Source organism: Onychostoma macrolepis, chromosome 06 (genome assembly GCF_012432095.1).
Source record: "Onychostoma macrolepis isolate SWU-2019 chromosome 06, ASM1243209v1, whole genome shotgun sequence".
Classification (NCBI taxonomy): Eukaryota; Metazoa; Chordata; class Actinopteri; order Cypriniformes; family Cyprinidae; genus Onychostoma; species Onychostoma macrolepis.
Window position 1 is genome coordinate 12,793,912 of NC_081160.1, and position 23,716 is coordinate 12,817,627.

Below are 23,716 nucleotides of genomic sequence, written 5' to 3' on the forward strand. Positions count from 1 at the left end.
AAAATGGGAAACCTCCACATGTGTAAAACGACTAAACCCTAAAACTAACCTTATCAATTTATTCTGAGATTTTTGTAACTTATCCAACCAACCACAAGTCAAATCAGACATCCAAGAAATACATGCATATTCACAACGACATGACACTAAACATGTAACTTTATCATCTGTTTATCAAGAAAACTAACATGTCTGGCAAGAAATTTTGTTCTGGCATTAACCTTACCCAGGACTTTCATAGCCATACTTACACCACTTAAATCATTGTCAAGGATGCATCCAAGATAATTAACGGAAGTTCTATTTGATATTAAACAATCCCACCTTAACAGACAACTTAGAAACCTTATTCAAATTTTTTTTAGACCCAAATAAAATGGATTCCGTTTTACCTAAACGCAATATCAGTTTGTTTTCAGAGAGCCAGTCTCTTACCTTACAAAGCTCCTTACCTAAATTCACTTGTACACTACCAACATCCTTGTCTGAAATTAATAAAGCAGAATCATCAGCATATAAAAACAAATTACAAATCACAAACGCTTGCTTGCATGTCATTTATGTACAAAAGAAACAAAAGAGGGCCTAAAACACTTCCCTGAGGGACTCCATTTGTAACCAAAGTTTCCTCAGAGAGAACCCCATCAATTTCTACCCTCTGAACTCTCCCGGTTAAATAAGATTTCAACCAGGTTATCACTTTACTTGAAAAACCCATGACACTTAACTTGTCTAAAAGTATTGAATGATTTACTGTGTCAAATGCTTTCTGGAGGTCTAAAAGTACCATACCACACATTTTACCTTCATCTATCTGCCTCCTTATAAAATCTGTTAAATAAAGTAAAGAAGAATCAGTCGAATAAGATTTCCTAAAACCTGACTGAAAATCATAAATTAAACTACTCTTACTTAAATACTCATACATCTGTTTATACACAATTCTTTCTAAAGATTTTGAAGCCACACTAAGAATGGAGATTGGACGATAGTTTCCAGGATCGCATCTGTTACCTTTTTTGAATAACGGAATGATTTTAGCTAACTTCATATCAGATGGAAATATACCATTTTCCAAGGAAAGACTAACAATAAATGTAATAGTTGGAGCTATAATATCTGCAGCATCTCTTAAGAATCTAGCTGGAATATCATCCAGCCCAGTTGACTTAGACACTTGAAGCTCTGCAAGCATTTTAGTAATTTGATTTACACTAACTTTAGCAAAAGAAAAACTATTTGGCAACACTATTTGGCATCAATCCCATAATTTCGTTTGGACAGAGGAAGCTTATCAACTAGACTATTAGCAATTAATGAAAAGAATGAATTAAATTTATTAGCAACTTTATTTTTATCAAATTCTATCTTACCATCAATATCTAAACCTACCTTTGATACAGAAAATTTTGATTTACCAATTGAATGAAATCTATTCAACACCTTCCACAGAGATTTAGGATCTTTGTTTTCTTGAATTTGATCTTTAATAAAATTACGTTTTGCCTCCTTTATATTTTTCTGTCCTAAGTTTCTAAGTGCTTTAAATTTTAGATAGTCTTCCTGATTCTTAGTTCTCCTATAGACTGAAAGAGCCCTATTCCTGTTTTGTAATATTTCCAATATTTTCTGATCCATCCAAGGGCATGCTTAACTCTCACCTGTCTGAGGGGGGCAATTTTGTCCACTACTTTAAGAAATAAAACTTTAAAAAATTTCCAAGCATCATCAACTATTGAAATATTTTGAATATCATTCCAATTAACTCTTTTAAGATAGTGTTTAAATACTTCAATATTATATTTTTTTAACGATCTAATTCGTACTGTTTTATGATTATTAAATCTTATTTTACTACGTTTTCTTGTACAAAAAATTATATTATGATCACTGATAGCAAAGTCAATTACTCCCTTCTGGGAAATATATTTTTTATCAGATACCAAAATTAGATCAAATGGTACTTTCCCCACCTTCCCAAACTCTGGTAGATTTGTTTATTAATTGGGTTAAATGGAATAATTGGCATAATGACTGCAAAGCTTTAAAATTATCCCCTGTTCTATTAGATATATTTGTATTAAAATCCCCCATAATAATACATTCTTTTGCCAAATCATCGTTATTGTTATTCAGAACAAACTCAAGTCCCTCATAAAAATGATTTTGACTGGGTGGACGATAACAAACTCCAAACAATATAGGCTTAGTCACAGGCAACAATAAATCCAAGAACAATAACTCCTGCTCCATATTAATGTCTAACACATTAAAATTAATACCCGATCTAATAAAAATACAAACACCTCCTCCTTGTCTATTTCGATCCTTCCTAATAACATTATAATTATCTACTTCTATTTCATTATTAGTTACAGACGAATCTAGCCAGGTTTCTGTTAAGCAAAAAGTCCCTACTTTACAATTCTTAAGTAAGCACCTTATTTCATCGATCTTAGGTAACAAACTCCTTATATTTAAGTGCACAAAATGTAAACCTTTTATGTTAAAATAGTCCCCAAACAAATCGACAGAACCTCTTAATGCTGGAAGAGTCTCTTCACCAGCTAAGCTCTCATCGTGTTCAGCGCCCTTCTGATCCACGACACGTCCTTCCCGGAAAACTGTCCTCTCCAAACCAGACCTCACAGCCACCTCATCGCCCATCACAACCACGCCATCATCCATGAAAAGGTGAGATATATTATTAGCCACGCTGTTAATATTTGGAGCCCTGTCACTGCATGACACTCGTACCTGTACAACAGCGAAGTTCCGTTCAGCCTAGTACGATTTGTTAGAACCGGGTCAAACTTCCCCATTGGGTCCTGAACATGGGTGAATGTCACCTGACAATAACAGGCATAGGATGATAACGAATTTTCCAGCGTTGGAGTGGTGTTTTGAGAAAAAGAATATTCCGCCCGTAGCCAATAGATATCACGTCACATCTTACTTCAGATAATACACTAAAGCATTGCTTATTATCAGAGAAGGTTTCATTTGATGGGCACAAATTACAAACGATAACAAACGCCAAAAACGAAATCACAATGCTCCAGCATATTTAGTCATCGGACACGACTGGAACTTCAAATGGGACTGGCTTCTATGGTCAGATGAAACGAAAAATGAGCTTTTTAGCAGAAAACATTCAAGATGGGTTTGGTGAACACAGGGATAAAAAGTACCCCATGTGTACAATGAAATATACAGCTGTATTTTTGATGTTGTGGTCCTATATTTCTGTTGGAGGTCTTGAACATCTTGTTTAGACGCATGGCATGATGGATTCTATCAAATACCATCAGATAAAAAATAAATAAGTGACAGACTTAAATCTTATAAAGGGCCATGTTTGGATCTTCCAACCATACAATAATCCAAACACAACCCTCAAAATCAACACAAAAATGGGACACTGAGCACAAAACCAAGCTTCTGCTATGGCCATTCCAGTCCTCTGACCTGAACCCTATAGAAAATGAGTGGGGTGAACTGAAGAGGTGAACTGCTCCTTGCACCAACATGGAGCTGGGAATCTAAAGGGTCTGGAGTGATTCTGGATGAAGGAATGGTCTCTGATCTCTTGTCAGGTGTTCTCTAACCTCATCAGGCATTATAGGAGAAATTTTAGAGCTGTTAAACTGGCAAATGGAGGTTTCAAAAAGTATTGAATAAAAGGGTGTCGTTAATTGTGGCCAATGTGTATTAGAGAAAAACATTTATTTCATAATGATATTTCCCCCCATTTGAAATTCTTTTTATCCAATGAAAGGTTAGATTTTTGTGAATTTTTTAAATAAAAGTTCAAAAGGATTAATAATGCAGATTAATTTTCACAGCCTTCTTTGACCAAAGGTGCCAATATTTTTGACCATGACTGTAAAAGTTCATCTTGCGGACATGGTTAAAAGGTCCCATGGTATGAAAATTTCACTTTATGAGGTTTTTTAACATTAATATGAGTTCCCCTAGCCTGACTATGTACCCAGTGGCTAGAAATGGCGATAGGTGTAAACCGAGCCCTGTGTATCCTGCTTCGCCTTTGAGAAAATGAAAACTCAGATGACCCAATCTGGAATCTTCCCTTTATGTCGTCATACGGGGAAAGGTTACCTCCCCTTTCTCTGCTTTGCACGCCCATGAGAATATGAGCTACTACCGTGCGACGCGAGCGCAATATTTTTTTTTTTCCTCGAGAGACATCATGGCTTGCAAACGAGCGAAGCATGGCAGTTGCTCAGTGTTTGGATGTACAAATGAACACCAAAGTATTTTTTTAGTTCCTTCATCCGACTCTATGGCTAGCATTAGCTACATGATAATAACTGAAACAGCATACATATAAACTAACCAACTAAAGTACCGTATCCAGACACAATATTTTAAACTAACCTTTCGGAGACATCCTGCTGTAGCCGCTGATCAGATTCTGGGTCAAACTGAAAAGCTTGAATGACTGCGTGTCTATGAGCCATTGCGATACATCCACTGTCAACATTAGCGCATGGTAGCTCAAGCTGGTTAAGGCCACACCCCCACTCTCCACCTTGCCCCGCCTCTCTCATCCTTAAAGCTACAGACACAGAATGGCACGTAAGGAAAGCTCATTGTGGGACTGGCTCATAGTGGCTGAAATTGTGCACCAAGGCTGAATTTCGGCAAACAGACCTCAGATACAGTATTAGGGACCACTTAGGCCTATATAAAAGCATCCAAAATGCAGCATGTCATGGGACCTTTAAATTATGCGCAATCCCGCGCCGAAATTCAAGCCCTGTACATACTAACTCTACATACTACAACTACAACATACATGCATACAACAACTAGCTTATGCATTGTTGCAGATTGTGTGTGTGTGTGTGAGAATGGGTGTTTATTTCACAATCTTGATGTTTTAGAGTTTCAACCCTTTACAGTTTTTAGCTTTTTCTGCATTATGAATGCATTATCATTTAATGAATTTCACATATTCTCAAAACTTTGCTCTGTTACAGACACAGTGGTTCATAGGTGTGTTTGTTTGCGTCTGTGTGTGATAGGTGGGTGCACAACGCACGTACACTCTGCTTATTACACACATTATTATTATGTGCTTTAACCTCATGCACGAGCAAATCCATTTCCTCTCTGGATAAGCGTTCAGTCATTTCTCTTGCAAATTCCGCCATGTAAATAGCAGATCCTCCATTGTGCAAGCGCAACTGGCTTTTAATCAGAATCAGAATTCCTTTATTTATCCCCAAGGAGAAATTCCTTTTTGTTACACCATACACAATTCCCAGCCAAAAGAGAAAAATAGCATATAAAAATAATTTAAATATAATAAATATCTATGTAAATATCTAAGTAAATATCTAAAACTACACCATCCCTAAATTCCTCCAAAAGAAACATTTACCACTGTATACACCTTTACATAGTAAAGGGCATGGTATACAAAAGGCCATACAAAAACAATGTAATACCATGTACAATGTTTGTGTAACAGTTACAGTTCAGAGTTCAATAGTTTAATTGCGACAGGCAGGAATGATTTCCTGTGTCTCTCAGTAGTGCAACGTGAAAGTAAAAATCTGGAGCTCTTATAGCTGGTCAGCACATTGTAGAGAGGGTGAGAGGGAAAGTCCCGTATAGTCTTTATTTTGGACAACATCCTCCTCTCAGACACCTCTGTCAGAGAGTCCAATTCCTCTCCCACAACATGTCCTGCCTTCTTAATGATTCTGTTTAGTCTGTTAATGTCCCTCACCCTTAAACTGCTGCCCCAACTGACAGCAGCATACATGATGGCACTGGCCACCACAGACTCATAGAACATTCTCAGCATCGTCCTACAGATATTGAAGGACCTCAGTTGCCTCAGAAAATAGAGGCGACTCTGGCCCTTCCTATAGACAGTGTCCACGTTCTTGAACCAATTCAATTTGTGGCCCAGGTACACCCCTAAGTACTTGTACTCCTCCACCACCTCCACACTGACCCCTTTGATACTGGTAGGGGTCACTGGAGCCTTCAACCTCCTCAGATCCACCACCAGTTCCTTTGTCTTTGTCACATTGAGTTGTAGGTGGTTACTCTCGCTCCAAGTGACAAAGTTATCCCTCTGGGGTCGACAAACGCGTATACGCGTTTTGAGGCAGATTTTCCTGATAAGGCCGAAATGAGCTTGAATTACTCTGCCATTTTTGATCGTACAGATAAGAGCAATACACCATTCGAATCTGTAAGGGGTCTACTTTTATTTGTATACACTCATAACAACAACTAAACTTTGTGCTTTTGAAGAATAAAGAAAACAAACAGGGTGTGCTCTCTGTCTTCTCTGTCTCCGCAAACTGTTTTTAGAAACGCGTCACTAAAATGAAATGTAACTCAGCGAATACTCAACACAGAGACATGAGTTATATCTATAGAAAGCTTGAAGTGTCTACTTTGAAATGAAGCAAGTCTTATCGAAAACAAACATTCTGTGATGGAGTAATCAGTATGAAACCAACACGATGTTCAGTCTGTCCCGTCTGACTCATTATCTCTAATGAGATCCCGCCCTTGCACGGCTCACGCCGTTCATATGTAAATAGCCGCGTGGGACTTGCGCACGTGCAAACGCCCAACACAAACAAAGAAGAGATCCTCATCGCGGCTACTGTTACTGTTCGCGCTGAGTAAAGGAAGGATTTCCTTCGAAAGAAGAACACGATTTCATCCAGCAGAGGAGATCAATCTGATGAGTAAGTAATGTTTCTTTTTTGCATTAGTTAACGTTCTATTGTGACATAAACTTGAACAGATTTACTAACAGTTAGTTGGGGTTTTCCCAAACCACAACATAATGAATGCTACGCGTCTAAGAATGTTTAGACCATGTTTATTATTAATACTCTGTTCACAAATAGATTTTAATAGCGTGCTAAACAATAATAATTAGTTTCTCAGATATAAAATATCATGTTTTATAGTACAAAGTACATAGTTTTATTGTACAAAGCATGCTTGAGTCTGTGGCTACAGAATCATATCATAGGCTACTATAAAATCATACATACTAGACTACATGACTACAAAATCATAGTTGGGTTTTTCCCAAACTATAATTCCTGACTACAATGTTTGAAATCGTGTAAAACATTTTTAATATGAGGGGCAATTCACTGTATTTAAATTTCTTACGGCGCGATGATTATCATGTTTATTATTAATATGTATGATTAGTACATGTTTATTATTAATAGCCTACTCTGTTCAGAAATAGATTTTAATAATGTGCTAAACAATAATTAGTTTCTCAGATATAAGATTTCTTTCTCTTTTTTATGATAGTACAAAGCATGTGTGAGTCTATGGCTACAAAACCTATGTGTGTATATATATACATACACACACACACACACACACACACACACACACATACAGATGTTCCTGATATTAACATGCTCACAAATGTTTTTTTTTTTTTTTTTGTATTTTATTGAATCAGATACCAGCACCAGATGTATCCTGGTGTCTCTTCAAACTGTTTTCCTCTGAGAGCGCTGCACCAACATCAGATGTTCAACTACACTGATATTCTATGTTAAAACAAGCTCCTTTTCTACTGATTATGTTTTTTTCTTCTTGAATCCATGGAAAGAAGTAGAAACACTTAAATAACACACGTAAATATCAGGTATGATTTACTTGTTTCACTTGTTGAACAGAATCTGTTGCAGGAATGACTCAAAGTCTGTTCACATCTCTGTGGTTAGATCAGTGTGCACAATAATGTGTCTTTGACCTTCATTATGTATGTTTTGATTATACTGTGTTGTAAATAAAATACAAATAATTTAAAAAACCCTTTTTTTTTTTCAATCTCCTCACATTCTCTCTTACCTGCCTCACAGTCACAGTCACACTGATGGGCCATTAGGGGAGGGCCCTTTGTCTCTCAGGTGAGACTCACTTAATATTCATGGCCATTGCCACTCCCTCGCATATAGACCCTCGAAGACAAAACATATCTTGAAAATTTTAAATCAATATATTGTTTTCTGTGAATGAGTAAGCAGAATGATTTTCACATAATTTTGAAGTAAATATTCTAGCCTACAAGACTGATTACTCAAAAGTCTTATTCAGAACTATTTAGTGTGGGTTTTATGGCCTTATTTCAGCTACATTTGTTTTCCCAAAACTTACTAACCATGCATAATATTTTTTTTCTAAAAAATGCAAACATGTACATCCATCTTGGTCACATATTATTGTAGCACAGTTTGTGCTGAATACAAAAAAAAAATTACATGTTGGTCCATAGTATGTTTTAAGTAGCTGAAATAAGCACAAATATCAGGGCATGTCAAAACATCTCAAAGGTCCCAAAATGACCTCAGACCCCAGAGGGTTAAAGTGGCCCTTGTATGATGCCTCAAAATGTGGCCCAGTTATCCTAAAACATATTTGGGCCAGTTTTGGCAAAGATATGGCACAGTGAGCACTGCTAATAGCAGCAATTTATTTTTTGAAACATGCTTTTAAATGGCAGTTTTTTTATATGTGTACTGTCCAGCATAAAAACAAGTGCACTATAATGATAGCTCTTACTGTCAAGGTATCTGTTAATTTGGAATTTGTTTTCCTTTTGCACCGTTTCTCTTGTTGCATATTATTCTGTTCAGGTGTGCCTAGTTAATTATCCTTGTTTGGTCTGAGTACTTAAGTTCCTGTATGTTCACTTTGAGTTTGTTTGGTCTTACGTCTACATGTCTTAAATGTTGCTGTGCTACATTGTGTTTGGATTTACCCTTGTTGGATTTACCCTTGTTGGATTAAAGACTTATGATATGTAACCTTTCATCTTTGTTGTGTGCTCTTTAACACAGCGTGACACTTATAGACTTACTCTGTAGGTAGGGTCTGAGTGAGAAGCATTTAGGTTCAAACTTGTGAAGGACTGATTTTAAAGTATTGGAATGTGTCTTTGAATATTTATCTGTAACATTTGAATTGCTGCTTGTGCAAAACCTGGGTCAGGATGTTTTTACCAAGTAGGACACGTTTCTGGAACTTATTTGAACATTTAGGGAACACATTTTTACATTTATCTTTACAATTTGTTGAGTATTGTTGATGCATAACTCACTTAAGGCTTAGTGTGGCCAAAATAATGAATATTTACACATTATTAGCTAAAATGTAGCTGTGCAGTGGCCTGCTTGTGGACAACTGCCAAAATACCAACATTCCAAGCAGCATGTGGGCCACATGAGGAATATGGGGAAGACAGGGTTCGAATAAAAATGAACTGTGGCCCACATTAGGGCCAGTTTTGGTTTATTTGGTTGGCTTACATTGGTAACGCTAAGGTTTACTTGAGGCCCAAATCTGGCAAACAGGACCTGACTGCCCAAATGCCAATTTTTCACATGGTATGTGGGACAGAGCAAGGTGTTGGATCTGGGCCAGAATTAAAATCAATGTGGCCAAGATTTGGGCCAGTTCTGCTTTATTTGGTTTATTCATGGCTGACATTGGGCCTTCCTTTGGCTTACTTGTGACCCAAATCTGGCAAACAGGAGCGGACTGCCCAAGTGCCATCTTTCCACACGGTATATGGGCCAGATGAAAGTGTCAGGTGTGGGCCTGATCTGGGCCTCAGGAATTTTGCTATCTGGGGTGCGAATAGACCAGCTGTAAATATGTACGTAAATATTCCATCATTTCCTGTTTAAAAGTAGTTTTCCACAGTTTTTCAAGTATGGAGGTGCTTGAAGAAGCATTCAGTTGCATTCTAGGTGGTAGTACATAGTGCGCACAGGAAGTAATGTAGCATGCACATGACGACAGGGACGTGATGGTGGTATGTAAATCGAGTTACCCCTCCCACTTTTAGTAGTTTTACTGAGATTTCTCTCCCCATGCGAAATGGCCATTAATAGTCAAGTCACCTTTATTTATATAAAGTTATTTTAACAGTATCAAATTGGAGGATAGTGTCAGTAATGTATAATGATAAGATTAAACACTCAATTTTCAATTAAAGGCATTTCATTATTGAATTCAGAGATGTCATTGTCTAGCTCAGTTTAGTTTAAATAGTATCTGTGCTACGACGATAATCGCTAGAAATTAAGTGTCCCCAACTGAGCAAGCCAGAGGGGACAGCGGAAAGGAACCAAAACTCCCTCTGTGACAGAATGGAGAAAAAATAACCTTGGGAGAAACCAGGCTCAGTCGGGGGGCCAATTCTCCTCTGGCCATTAATATTACAGATGTCCAGTGGTAAAATTACATAACTCCTTCTAAAACAAATTCTTAAACCATGCCATTCATTCAGACAGAGGCATGCAGAACATGCAGACTTATTAGCGGCATGCACTGATTGCTGCTGTCGCCTTTATTTCTGCTGTGTGATAGACTGTTAGATTAATCCATATCGGGTAAAAATGTCCAGAGCCTATCACAATCTTTTTGAAATCATGATCTGAATATGATATCGTTTTATTGCCCAGCCTTACATGACACAAACAAATGTAGCTTGTTTTTTTAGCTTTCAGGAGCTTTTGGGCTTTTTGGCTTGTTTGATTGCTGCTTCTCTACCATCATGAGGAGATAAGCCATCTAGTCTTGTCACACACTTCTTTTCTTTTCTTTCTTTCTTTTATGTAATTTCTTTTCTTTTTCGTTGAAAGTTTTTTTAAGTTAAATTTTGCCATAAAGCTGTGTCTCCGACTTAGTCTTTGACCGCCTCAAACTTTAACCAGCATATGAGATTCCTCATCTATCTTTCAGCCAATGCCTATTGTGGTCGTCTTTGGATGCTACCAGACCATCAACGAATCAACAAAGAATCAGCTGAACTGGTGCATTTAATATAAAGTTTCATAGCCTCATTGAAACATCAATGCTAGGGTTAAATAAAAATGATTGATGGTTTGTTTAGGGAATTGCTTAAGGAATTGTTTATGGTCTTAGGAATTGCATATATTTGTCCAGTAAAGTCTTGTTTGTATTTAAAGAAAAATGTATTTTGTTATGTGCTTACAAATTCATGTTTAAACTGTCTATTTTGTTACCGCACTAATAAATAGTGTTTTCACTATAATTTGGATATTAATATATGTTGCATAGTTGTTAGTTATGGCAATTCAATTGATCAGCCGTAAAACATTGATTCTGTCAAAATTCCCTATAAATATAATAATTAGTTCCCCTTGAGCTAAATTGACCTGTTTCCCTTATAGAAGAGTTCCTGTAAACCATGCAGTATATGTCAGTTTGTGTGTGTGTGTGCATGTTTATGTGGTTTACGGGGACACAAATTTGTTTAATGACATAGGTATGACAGAGGTATTACAATTTGAAGGTGGTTTATGAGGACACTGCCTATGTCCCCGTAAATCAAAAGGCTTAAAAAACATACTAAATGGTGTTTTTTTTTTTTTAATCTAAAAATGCAGACAGTCTCCTGTAAGGGGTAGGTTTAGGTGTAGGGTTGGTGTAGGACAATAGCACATACAGTAAGTACAGTATAAAAACCATTACGCCTATGGAGAGTCCCCATAAACCACATAAACCAACATGAGTGAGTGTGTGTGTGTGTGTGTGTGTGTGTGTGTGTGTGTGTGTGTGTGTGTGCGCTCTGTCACTGGTTGTTGTCTTACAGGAATGTGTCTCTCTTCTGGCTGTCTGTTGGAGTTTAGCTCCAGAGGATCGAGAACAAGGTGATTTGGTGCAGGATCTGTGAACAGAAGGAGCTTCTCTACACACAGCCTGGTGATATTCAAGCACCTACACAGACACATAAAACAGTAATAACATAAAACATAAAACAGTAGTGATTACTAGATTTGTATGATTAAATATTCTTAAAGAAGTCCTATTATGCTTTTTCACTTTTTGAATTTTAGTCAGTGTGTAGTGTGTATGTTTGGGCATAAAAAGATCTACAAAGTTACAAATGTCAAAGTCCACTTCACAGGGAGATATTTCGTTTTAAAAAAATCCCTTTTCTAGAACTACAACGAACGGCTCTTTTGGACTACAGCGTTGATTTCCCAGTGTTTGTGATATCACAAAGCAGCCCATTAGAATATCACAAAAAAAAAAAAAAACTTCGCCTACGGAGATTCGAATGGTTGGTGGGTAGGGAGAACGCTTGGTTGAGCACTGCGCGTTTCAAAATCGAAACCCGATGCGGGTGTTTTTATATCACTGTATTTCTGAAGGAAACCGACTGTCTTCAGAAAATGATGGATGTCATTTTCATCTTGCATGTAATGCCTGATAAAGCAGCGTTTGTGAGAGGAGCGCTGCTTTGTGTCCAGTGTTACCAGGGAAACCTCGATCTCTACCACTCCAACAGTGCCTACCGCTGGCAGAGAATGAATTTGCATATATGCCACCACAAATAGTGTAAGTCTGTGGGACTACTGTATAAATAAATTCAACTGTATAACAGTTTCACTGCAATTTATGTTATAATGTTAAAATTAAAGAACAATAAACATAATACATATTACCGTTGCACTTATCTGTACATAGTAAATGCAGTTATTTTTAAGCTGTTGTTGACATCCTATCTAAGACGTGATTTAGCCAAAAAAAAAAAAAAAAAAGACAACAACAATAACGTTACCACTTTAATATGTCTTGTAATATCTGTGCGTGCAAAGGTTCTGCACGATCCTCTTGTTCAATATTCTCGAGGTCTGAATTGATATAGATAATAATATTGATGAACTTGCTGCTTTGGCAAGGGGCGGTACTGTACTTTGGCAGTACTGAAGCACCTAAGCTGTTCGCCAGTTCAGTCAGCCTGGGGATTGATTTATAGCGATGGATTTGAAAGATGCACACTGTCGCATTAAAAAAAACAAAAATAAAATACAAACAAAAATACTATAGCTGCGAACAGGAGTGATAATGAAACGTACTCTCCATGCAGATGTTGTAATAAATCACATGACAGTGCAGAACACAAGAAAGCTCTGGCAGTGTAAATAAACAAAATCACACAAAAAAAAAAAAAATCTGAAATCTGACATCTGAATGTGTGAAAGGCCTTAAAACTGACAAATTAAATTACCACCTTAAAGCAAATGTTTTAGTGAAGCATCTAATGTAATTTTGCATAGTACTGTATTTTGAAATAAATTATAGAGAAGAACAAAAATTAGGAATTTCAATACAGTACAAATACACTACAAAGCACCGTAATATGTGAAGGACACAATACAAAACAACTCTTGCTTGCATCATAACAAAACTTAATCCACCACAAATGAGAGAAAAACATCACTGACCGTTTTCTGAGCATTGAGTCTCTCAGTGGTCATATCTGCTTGCTCCTGCTGAACTAACTGCTTTAGCACACAAAAAATTTAAAACACAGTCAACGTGATCAGGCTGTTGGGCTATGAATGCTTAAAAGTGTATGCAGATGCATTTTGGTGTGGTGTGTGGGATGTACCTGGCTGCTTCTGTGCTGTAGCTGGCTGTGACTGGCATTGTATGAGTCTTTGATCAGAGCATCTTGCTGAATAGAGTGCTGTGCAGGTGAAAGGAAGGGGGGCAATGAGTGTGCATGAGCTCTGGAATGACATGAACCTGGATAGAAACACAAGCCTGTTTAGTTGTCTGGTGTACCGTCACTTGTTGGCAGTGGTGGGAGAGGACATACTTGACATACTTATGACACACTCCATGATCCGGTCGCTATGATGACACTGTTTATCTTCCTCTCCTAGTTCACAAATCTCCCCAGTTTCACTTAGAGCACGCTTCAACATCTGTATCACAAAGACAATTTAGCTAACATATATATTTTACAGTATACATGCAGTATACATGCAGCATAGCAGCACCAGAATACAAGCTTTTGTAATGCAAAATGTAATACAAAATGAGACTAAAAAAAGACTTTAAAAAAAAAAAAGACTTGTGTCCATTTTATACACTGGTGTCCATCCACATACAGTTTTATAGATTTTTATTTTATAGATAAATAATAGGTATATTATTAAACCAAACGGTACATAGCTTTTGGTTGTCTGCTTCTAGTTGAGAAGCATGTGTTGGTTCACTATGATTGCATGTTGCTGATGCCTGCAAAATTACTTTAATCATACATGTTATAATATAGCAACGCTGCATCACAAACATAGAATAAAGTGTCATTATTACTAAAGAAGGCAAGTCAGAAAAAATAAATTATTCTGTGGGTGCTTCTGAGCTGAGAATGTGCTGTCTGAATGATTACTTAGTTGCAGATTAATACACAAGTGTTTGTTTTATTATTCATACCACAACACTAAATTTGTGTCTTTATAGAAATATTACACTATATGTTATCTTAAAAGACACATGAAATTGTTTCTACATTTTAAATACTTATATATTTAATCATGTCAACCAACTTAAGAAATATTTTTATTCAATATTATTGGCATATATAAATATTAAATTAACATTTAATAATCCATAACCATTACTTTTCAGAATGACTGATGAATTTGCTGTTAGCACCCAACCATAAGTAATGAATGACACTAAGCATGTTTTCTCATAATGACAACGATTTACATTACATTAACATTACATTATAGTGTCGCTTATTGTAGTTGCACCTTTGGTGTCTGGAAATAAACAAACAAACGAAACACCACAAGATCAATAGAGGTACATCCACAAATTGAGTTACTGACCAGATCAAGTTCCTCCAGACGACGAGATAGTTTCTCTGACATATCACGTAGTTCTTGCTCTGCCTCCCTATTCCTCTGGTTACGCCAAGACAAAGAACTCTCTCTATCGCTGAGCCTGAGGGAAAGAGAGAAATAGGTCATAAATACTAAAGCACCTTTTTTGTGATGTTGCTAGGCTGTCTTTCTGTCTCACTGAACCACACTCTAAGTGACAGCAGTGAGTGGCTGTATTTGAGTTTAATGCCATATAAGCTTCAATGGCTATTTAACCCTCTGGGGTCTGAGGGTGTTTTGGGGCCTCGGAGAAGTTTTGACATGCCCTGACATTTGTGCTTTTTTCAGTTGCTTATAAACATTTTAATGGCTAAAGTCTAAAAACACTGTATTCAGCACAAACTGGGCTACAATAATATGTGAGCAGCTTGTACGTACGTGATTGTGTTTTTGAGAAAACAACGTTTATGCGTGGTTAGAAAAAAACTAAAATTTTAAAGTAACTGAAATAAGGCCATAAAACACATACAGAACATTTGGTCACAAGACTTTTGAGAACTTGATCTTGTAGCCTAGAATATTTGCTTCAAAATGATCTGAAAATAATCTAACTCACTCATTCAGAGAAAACAATATATTGATTAAAATTTTCTGAGTCACATTTTGAATAGAAAGGGTCTATGCGAGAGGGCGTGAACTATCCTGGATAATGCTGTGACTCACACCTGAGAAGACAAAGACCTGCATAATGAGCTCCATAATGAGCCATTGAGTCAGGTATGTGACAGAGGGAATTGCTACAAGAAAGAATGTGAGGAAAAAGAAATGTGAAATGTGTATACATATAACTATTAGGGATGTGCGGGTCTAGTCGACTAGTCGACTAAACGGTACAGCTCCTGCTAGTCGACACTGAAATCAGTAACTTAGTCGATTACACGAGAGAGAAAAAAATCACCGTAATTGTAACGTTACATTTAAAACATTTTAACAACAAGCTAAAATAAAACTTTTGAAAAATAATTAATATCAAAATATTTAAATATGTAAATATTTTTAAAAGCGTATCTGGGCGGAAACTAAATTTTTACCTCAGACCTCGCATGCCTTTTCTTCATGTCAGTTGCAGCAAGCTCGAAATGACCACGCGAAGATCCAGCAAGGTGTGGGATTATTTTGAATTAGAAGGAAGCGGAAAAGTTGTGTGTAAACTGTGTAATGTCAAATTGGCTTACAATAACTCTACTGGAGCAATGCATAATCATATTCAATACAGGCACCTATGCGTTAGCTTGGAGGCTAGCCAAAGCCAGCAAATGTCAATCGTGTCATACGATTCCGAGATCCCATCCGCGCCGTCTATTCCTCAAAGACCCACTTCGGTGGTGGTGCGGCATTTCCAGGCTCTTTTTGAAACTGTCTGCTTGCTTGTAGTTTTCTCTCTGCGTGCCTGTAACTTCAAGTTTTTTTTCAAGCGCAGAATCGCCTCTAGTCCCGTCTTTCGCCAGACCACGTTAACATGTTAAATTCACTGAATGAATGCGCATGGTCTCAGTAAGTAAACCGAGCATTGTTTTGTTTTTAGACAATATAGCCAACATGTAGTACATTTTTAAAAGCCGTTTTAATGCTATTCCTTGATAAACTTTCCTATTGTTTTTGACTTGTGTTTTAATATGTTGGCTAACGTTATATGAAAATGAAGAATTCTGTCAGTCTATTTTCCATTTCTGCATTGCTCCAGCCGATCTGAATAAATAAGCTATGCGCTGGTTTGAGTGTATGCTCTTCCTTATTTTCTGTTTAACGACCGCCTAAAATTAAATGATGATAACGTGAGGCAAGCATACGACATAATCGTGACCTATTTTTAGCAGATTTCATTGAGGGATTTCACAGTGTGATGCAAAGATTAAGTATTTCAAGTGTAGGCTGTTATACACGCACAGTTTTTTTTTTTTTTTGTGGCCATTTTGAGGGGGTTGCTAGCTTTTAGACTAGTCGACTAGTCGGATACAAAACTTCCGTTTAAACGGCAGTCAAATTAGTCGTAGCGCACATCCCTAATAACTATCACATAAAATAACTTGAGATTCACTTGAGAGTGCAGTTAAACAGTTTATTAGGAACAAACAAACAAATAAACAACAGAAGAGTCAAGACATCGTGGGTGCAATATCCAAAATATCCAAAACAGTGACAGGAAACTGGAACCCAGGAAAACGGGAGACAGCAGAAACTGCATAAGAAAACACAAAACAGACGTGAGCAACACAATGAAAGGACAAAGACAAAGCAAACATTGTGACAATACATACACTACCAATCAAATTATTTAAACAGTAAGATTTGTAATGTTTTTTTAAGTAGTATCTTCAGCTCACCAAGCCTGCATTTATTGGATCCAAAGTACAGCAAAAACAGTACATTATATTTATTATAATATATAGGCCTACATATTGTTACTATTCAAAATAAATAAAGCACCCCCCACACTAAAATTAATAAATAAATTAGTGAGCATGTTGATAGGCTTATCAGGAGCAACTATATTATTACATTAGCAATCACCAATATTGCCCACGTGATTTTATAACATAGATGCACACATGCTTTGCATGTATTATCATACAATACAAAAACAACATTTTATAACTGAGAAACTAAATTATTATTGTTAAGCTCATTATAAACATGTTTGAGCAGCTATTTGCAAACAGAGTAGGCTACTTCACAGTAAAGATTGGTCTAAACTTTCTTAAACATTACTTTTATATCATTGTTTATAGAACATATAACTATCCTCACGTCGTGCAACATTTTAATGCATTGAATGGTTGCCTATCGTATTTCAAAATGTTGCACTCGATTTCACACATTTTATTCTGGAGTTATAGTTTGGGAAAAGTTCAACTAGTAAATGCGTTCAACTTTGTCACAACAACACATTATCGAATTCTATTAAGAAACATTACTTACTCGGTATAGAAGATCTCCTCCACCGGCTCCAGCTGCGCTCGCGTTCTGTTTGTGAGGTAAACAAACTTTTTCCTCTCAGCGTGTCTTCTGGGGATAAATACAAGGCTTATTCCTCACAGCATGTTCATCCAAAACTGAAAAGGTTCTGAGATGAACGCGTTGCTGCTTTGTTTACGGTGGTGTGGGCGTTTACATGCCGTGTGTCTCACGCGGAGATTTGTAATAATAACAATAGCGCGAGCAGCGCATGGGCGTGACCTAATTAGAGATAATGAGACCAGACGGAAAAACGGGACCTGCCGTTGGTTTCATATGGATTACTTTATCACAGAATATTTGTTTTCGGTAAGACTTACTTCATTTAACAGTAGCCATGTCAAGCTTTCTATAGATATATTTTTCATGTCTCTGTGTGAAGTATTTGTGTGAACACGTCATTTTAGTGACGTGTTTCAAAAAGCAGTTCGCGGAGAGAGTGAAGACTGAGAATGCACCGTTTGTTTTCTTTATTCTTCAAAAGCACAAAGTTTAGTTGTTATTATGAGTGTATACAAATAAAAGTAGACCCCTTACAGATTCGAATGGTGTATTGCTCTTATCTGTACGATCAAATCGCACAGTAATTCAAGATCATTTCGGCCTTATCGGGAAAATCTGCCTCAAAAACGCGTATCCGTAGTTGTAATCAAATAATGTATACAGCATATAGAAGTCAGGTAACAGCTTAATGGATCTGTTACACACTGCCCACCCCCTTTCAGAAGAAGGCCTGACCTGGCCATAGATCCTTTTCAAATTTTCTACATGGTAGGTCTCAACCTGCTTGGGTTCAATTGACGTCTCAACTCTTTAGTTTACGTTATTCAGCTGTTTTAAAACTTTGGCAAGCCCTTGCTACTTGGGAGCTAGCTTGGCTGTAAATGGCTGTGTCCTCTGCACGAGACAACAGGTGAGCACAATTGAGTAAAGATCTCCTTGATAAGAATGTTAGTTATCAAAGGTGTCTTAGATGAACGCAAAGGGAATACCTCAACCCACTTGCAACAGTAATCCACAGTGAGAAGTAAATCCTCATTCAGATTTGTGCTCCTTAGAAACGGCCCCATAAGATCAATGCCAAATATGTATCTAGGTTCTTCTAAAAGAGTAGATTAAAGGGTTCCAGAAAGTTTGGATATACGCGGCTGGTATTGCTGACAGACTTGGCACTGTTTGCAGTAATCCCATACATCCTTGTTGAATTTCTGACCTATACACCATGTTAGTCAACGCAATGTTTTCATGTGCCCAAGATGCATGCTCAAAGGATTATCATGCGCAAACTGGAGAAATTGCTGCTGGTCATTCATTTTCTTACCAATTTACTATGGATGGATGATATTATCGAACATTATTGGAATTGGCCGAGAAAAGCTTAAAATGTAAATATCGGCATCGGACGATAAAAAATAAAAAAAAGCCAATATGACGAATAGCTCACATGTGCTCAGGGTGTGCAAGCGATAAGATTATGTCAGCAGTGTCTCATTCTTGAAGCAAACTTTTTGCCTGAATGGATATTAGATTCACTGTTTTGGGTCATAGCATTTAATTTGAGAATGTATGTACAGAATGACGTGTCTGGTGTGCGATAGAGTCAACAGTCACTAGTGGGTGCAGCAGCAGCAGCAGCGGCAGCCTCCCCCATCAGCAGCTGCTGCCACATCATCCAAGTGGATGCTGCACACTGGGGGTGGTTGAGGAGAGATTAATGAGTATGAGCTGCGTGTATCCACAATGGTTTCACAAGGCTGGTTACACAAAGTTACAATCAAGGTAAGAAACTTATCCGGGCCCCCTTTTCTGGAGGTTCTCTCTGCCTGAAATCACTGGCCCCTTCCTCAGCAATGTCCCTCTCCACCAAAGTTCCTGTGCACACCAGGGCCCGCATTGACAAAACATCTTAAGGCTAAAAGTAGCTAATTACTCGCCGATTTAGGAGAAAATCTTAAAAATAATGGGTGTGTCAATCCTAAATTTAGGACTCCTAAATTTTTGTTCTAAGAATATTTCACAAAGTGTTTTAGCACTAAAACTAGCTCCTAAATCTGTGAAAGGTTAGGAGTAGTGAAGAGGACTCTTAAGTCACTAAGACCAAGCCACAAACTGTTCCTAAAATGGCTGTTGCCGGCAATCTGCCTCTGAACGTAAACATTTTAGAAACATTTGATGATAATGAACTTTTAAAAAGGTATCACCTTTGGTTTTGGAGGTTACCCCAACTCCAAATTTTCCTTTGATTATATCCTTGTTTTCATTAACCAGTTGGGCAAGAAGTAACAGCTGTTCTTACGTCCAGTTTGTTTGTATTTACGTTTGCATGTATTACTATCAGCCATGATTATTCTACTCTGTTAATTAAAAGGCTGTTCATATGCATATCCGCTAATTGTTTTTGAGACACAAAAACTTGCAAATATGATGTCAGACACTGTAATATGCTCTGGTTCCCTCCCTGCTTACCGGGGTGATGAGATTCATAGCAGACTGTCATCACTCAATGGCTGGATGTCTAACTGTGCGTTCACGGCTTGCGCGAATAAATCGCGCTATTCACGCATATTTGTAAGCTTGAACATTTTGAGTTTACTCGCTTCATTCGCGCATGAAATTCACTTCACAACAGACGCAAATTCGTGTCAAGGAGGGGCTTCTGCCAGGCGGCTCCAGTCTCATTACACAACACTGGTCCAATCACAAATAACAATTTTTTACTATTCTATTGTGAGTGTATTTGCAATAGGATATAATTAGAATGAGTGTACAAATGTTTGCCGTAAGTAGCCTATTCTAGTCTTAACATAGAAATAATATTTTTATGTAACAAATAGGCTATAAATTATGATTTAATATGTTGTGCACAAAGTAACACACCAAGCGAGATCCTTTTTATTCCTGTTTCCATAAAAAGTACGAAGATGTATCGTACAGCTCCGGGTATCCACATACAGCGACAATGATCTTGTCCTCCATTATTGTTTCGGATTTCTGCCTCCCTCGCTAAGTACATCGTAATCACATCACTACTAGAGCAAGCTCCTGATTGGTTAACGCGGCGCGAATTTTCGCCAAAGTTCAGATTTCTCAACTCGCCCGAGACGCTCAATTCGCGCCGCCTCATTCGCGCGAACCGCGCCGCAGGATGTCTATTTGCGTCTTTGCATTGACTTAACATGTAAATCACCTAGATATCACACTATAGAGACTGTTCCCCAAACTAAAAAATACATAAAACGTCCAAGCCAATTTTAGAGTAACAATTTGACTTAAGTTCAACAAATAAAAAAAATTATATAATACAGAGAATATGATAAAGCTTGGCTTACTGAATATCAGGTCCCTTTCTACGATAGCGCTTTTTGTAAATGATATGATCACTGATCATAACCTAGATATGCTCTGTTTGACAGAAACCTGGCTAAAACCAGATGAATACATTATTTTAAACTTTATTTTAAACGTCTACCCCCCAAGATTACTGTTATAAAACTGAACCGCGTCCTAAAGGCAAAGGGGGAGTTGTTGCTACAATTTATAGCAATATTCTCAGTATTTCTCAGAGGGTAGGCTTTAAGTATAACTCCTTTGAAGTAATGGTGCTTCATATAACATTATCTAGAGAAACAAGTGCTAATGATAAATCCAGTATGTTAGTACTGGCTACTATATACAGGCCACCAGGGCACCATACAGACTTTATTAAAAGAATTTGCTGATTTTCTATCAGAGTTAGTGCTGGCTGCAGATAAAGTCTTAATCGTTGGTGATTTTAATATCCACGTTGATAATGAAAAATATGTATTAGGATCAGCATTCATAGACATTCTGAACTCTATTGGGGTTAGACAACATGTCTCAGGACCTACTCATTGTCGAAATCATACTCTAGATTAAATATTGTCACATGGAACTGATATTAATGATATTAAAATTCTGCAGCAAAGTGATGATATCTCAGATCATTATCCAGTCTTGTGTAAACTCCATATAGCTAAAACTGTAAATTCTACTCCTTGCTACAAGTATGGTAGAACCATTCTACCATATGGTAGAAGTACCACAAAAGACTGCTTTGTAAATAATCGTCCTGATTTATCTCAATTCCTCAACATATCCAACAGCACAGAAAAACTTGATGTAACAGAAACCATGGACTCTCTCTTTTGTAGCACTTTAGATACGGTTGCTCCTTTACACTTAAGGAAGATTAAGGAAAAAACTCCAACACCGTGGTATAATAAGCACACTCGTGCCCTAAAGAGAGCAGCCTGGAAAATGGAGAGCAGCTGGAGGAAAACAAAACTAGAGGCATTTCGTATTACTTGGCGGGAAAGTACCCTATCCTACAGAAAAGCATTAACAACTGCTAGATCTTTACTTTTAGTCTCTTTTAGAAGAAAACAAACATGACCCCAGGTATTTATTCAATACAATGGCTAAATTAACAAAACATAAAGTATCAGCAGGTGTTGACATTTCCCAACAGCACAGCAGTAATGACTTTATGAACTATTTTACTTCCAAGATCGATACTATCAGAGATAAAATTGTAACCATACAGCCGTCAGCTACAGTATCACATCAGATAGTGCACTATAGATCCCCTGAGGAACAATTCCACTCATTCTCTACTATAGGAGAGGAAGAATTGTATAAACTTGTTAAATCATCTTGTTAAACCAACAACATGTATGTTAGACCCTGTCGCATCTAAACTACTAAAAGAGGTGCTTCCAGAAGTCAAAGATCCTCTTTTGGCTATTATTAATTTGTCATTGTCATTAGGATATGTTCCCAAAACCTTCAAATTGGCTGTTATTAAGCCTTTCATTAAAAAAAAAAAAAACACAACTTGACCCCAAAGATCTAGTTAATTACAGACTGATCTCGAATCTCCTTTTTCTGTCAAAGATACTAGAAAAGGTAGTATCCTCACAATTATATTCCTTCTTAGAGAAAAATGGTATCTGTGAGGATTTAGACCGTTTCATAGTACTGAGACAGCTCTCATTAGAGTTACAAATGACCTGCTCTTGTCATCTGATCGTGGTTGTATCTCTCTACAGGTGCATCTCAATAAATTAGAATGTCGTGGAAAAGTTCATTTATTTCAGTAATTCAACTCAAATTGTGAAACTCATGTATTAAATAAATTCAATGCACACAGACTGAAGTAGTTTAAGTCTTTGGTTCTTTTAATTGTGATGATTTTGGCCAATTCACTCTCTCAACAAATTAGGATACTTCATAAGACCAATAAAAAAAATAATTTTTAGTGAATTGTTGGCCTTCTGGAAAGTATGTTAATTTACTGTACATGTACTCAATACTTGGTAGGGGCTCCTTTTGCTTTAATTACTGCCTCAATTCGGCGTGGCGTGGCATGGAGGTGATCAGTTTGTGGCACTGCTGAGATGGTATGGAAGCCCAGGTTTCTTTGACAGTGGCCTTCAGCTCATCTGCATTTTTTGGTCTCTTGTTTCTCATTTTCCTCTGACAATACCCCATCGATTCTCTATGGGGTTCAGGTCTGGTGAGTTTGCTGGCCAGTCAAGCACACCGACACCATGGTCATTTAACCAACTTTTAGTGCTTTTGGCAGTGTGGGTAGTAGGGATGCGCGGTATACCGGTACTGGAAAAATACCGGTATATATTATGTTTCAAACGGTACGATATCATAATTTTGCTCAATTCGGTATTTCATATGCTGCTGTTGTGAAGTGCACCTGTAGGTGGCGGTGCTTCCCAAATTGCTGCGCAACCGGTAAATGTGACAACAGAACAACGCGATGGATCAAATACATGAAACTCTATCAACGCACCCAAAATTAATAAATAAAGAGAACAGTAGAAGTGAAATATGGCATTACTCTGCATTCAAAACAGATGATAAAAGTGAACAAACTGACCTTACTGCACCTGTATGCACGCCTTGCTATAAACCATGTGTTGCCACAGGAAGCAACACATCAAACTTCTTAAGCATTTGTCGCTTGCTCATCCTGATCT

General features: G+C 37.3%; 1 protein-coding gene across 6 annotated transcripts in view; it reads right to left on the reverse strand.

Moving 5' to 3' along the window:
• LOC131541933 (centrosomal protein of 95 kDa-like) overlaps window positions 1-23,716 on the reverse strand; it is a 240,481-nt gene that overhangs the window by 147,449 nt on the left and 69,316 nt on the right. For 5 of the 6 annotated variants that reach the window (XM_058777989.1, XM_058777987.1, XM_058777986.1 and 2 more), the window contains 5 exons: window positions 14,694-14,808; window positions 13,679-13,778; window positions 13,460-13,596; window positions 13,293-13,352; window positions 11,652-11,778 (listed from right to left, as the gene is read on the reverse strand). In XM_058777989.1, the coding sequence (XP_058633972.1) occupies window positions 11,652-11,778; window positions 13,293-13,352; window positions 13,460-13,596; window positions 13,679-13,778; window positions 14,694-14,808 (539 nt within the window). The remainder of the gene's footprint in view (window positions 1-11,651; window positions 11,779-13,292; window positions 13,353-13,459; window positions 13,597-13,678; window positions 13,779-14,693; window positions 14,809-23,716) is intronic. The other variant, XM_058777985.1, reaches the window with a different exon arrangement.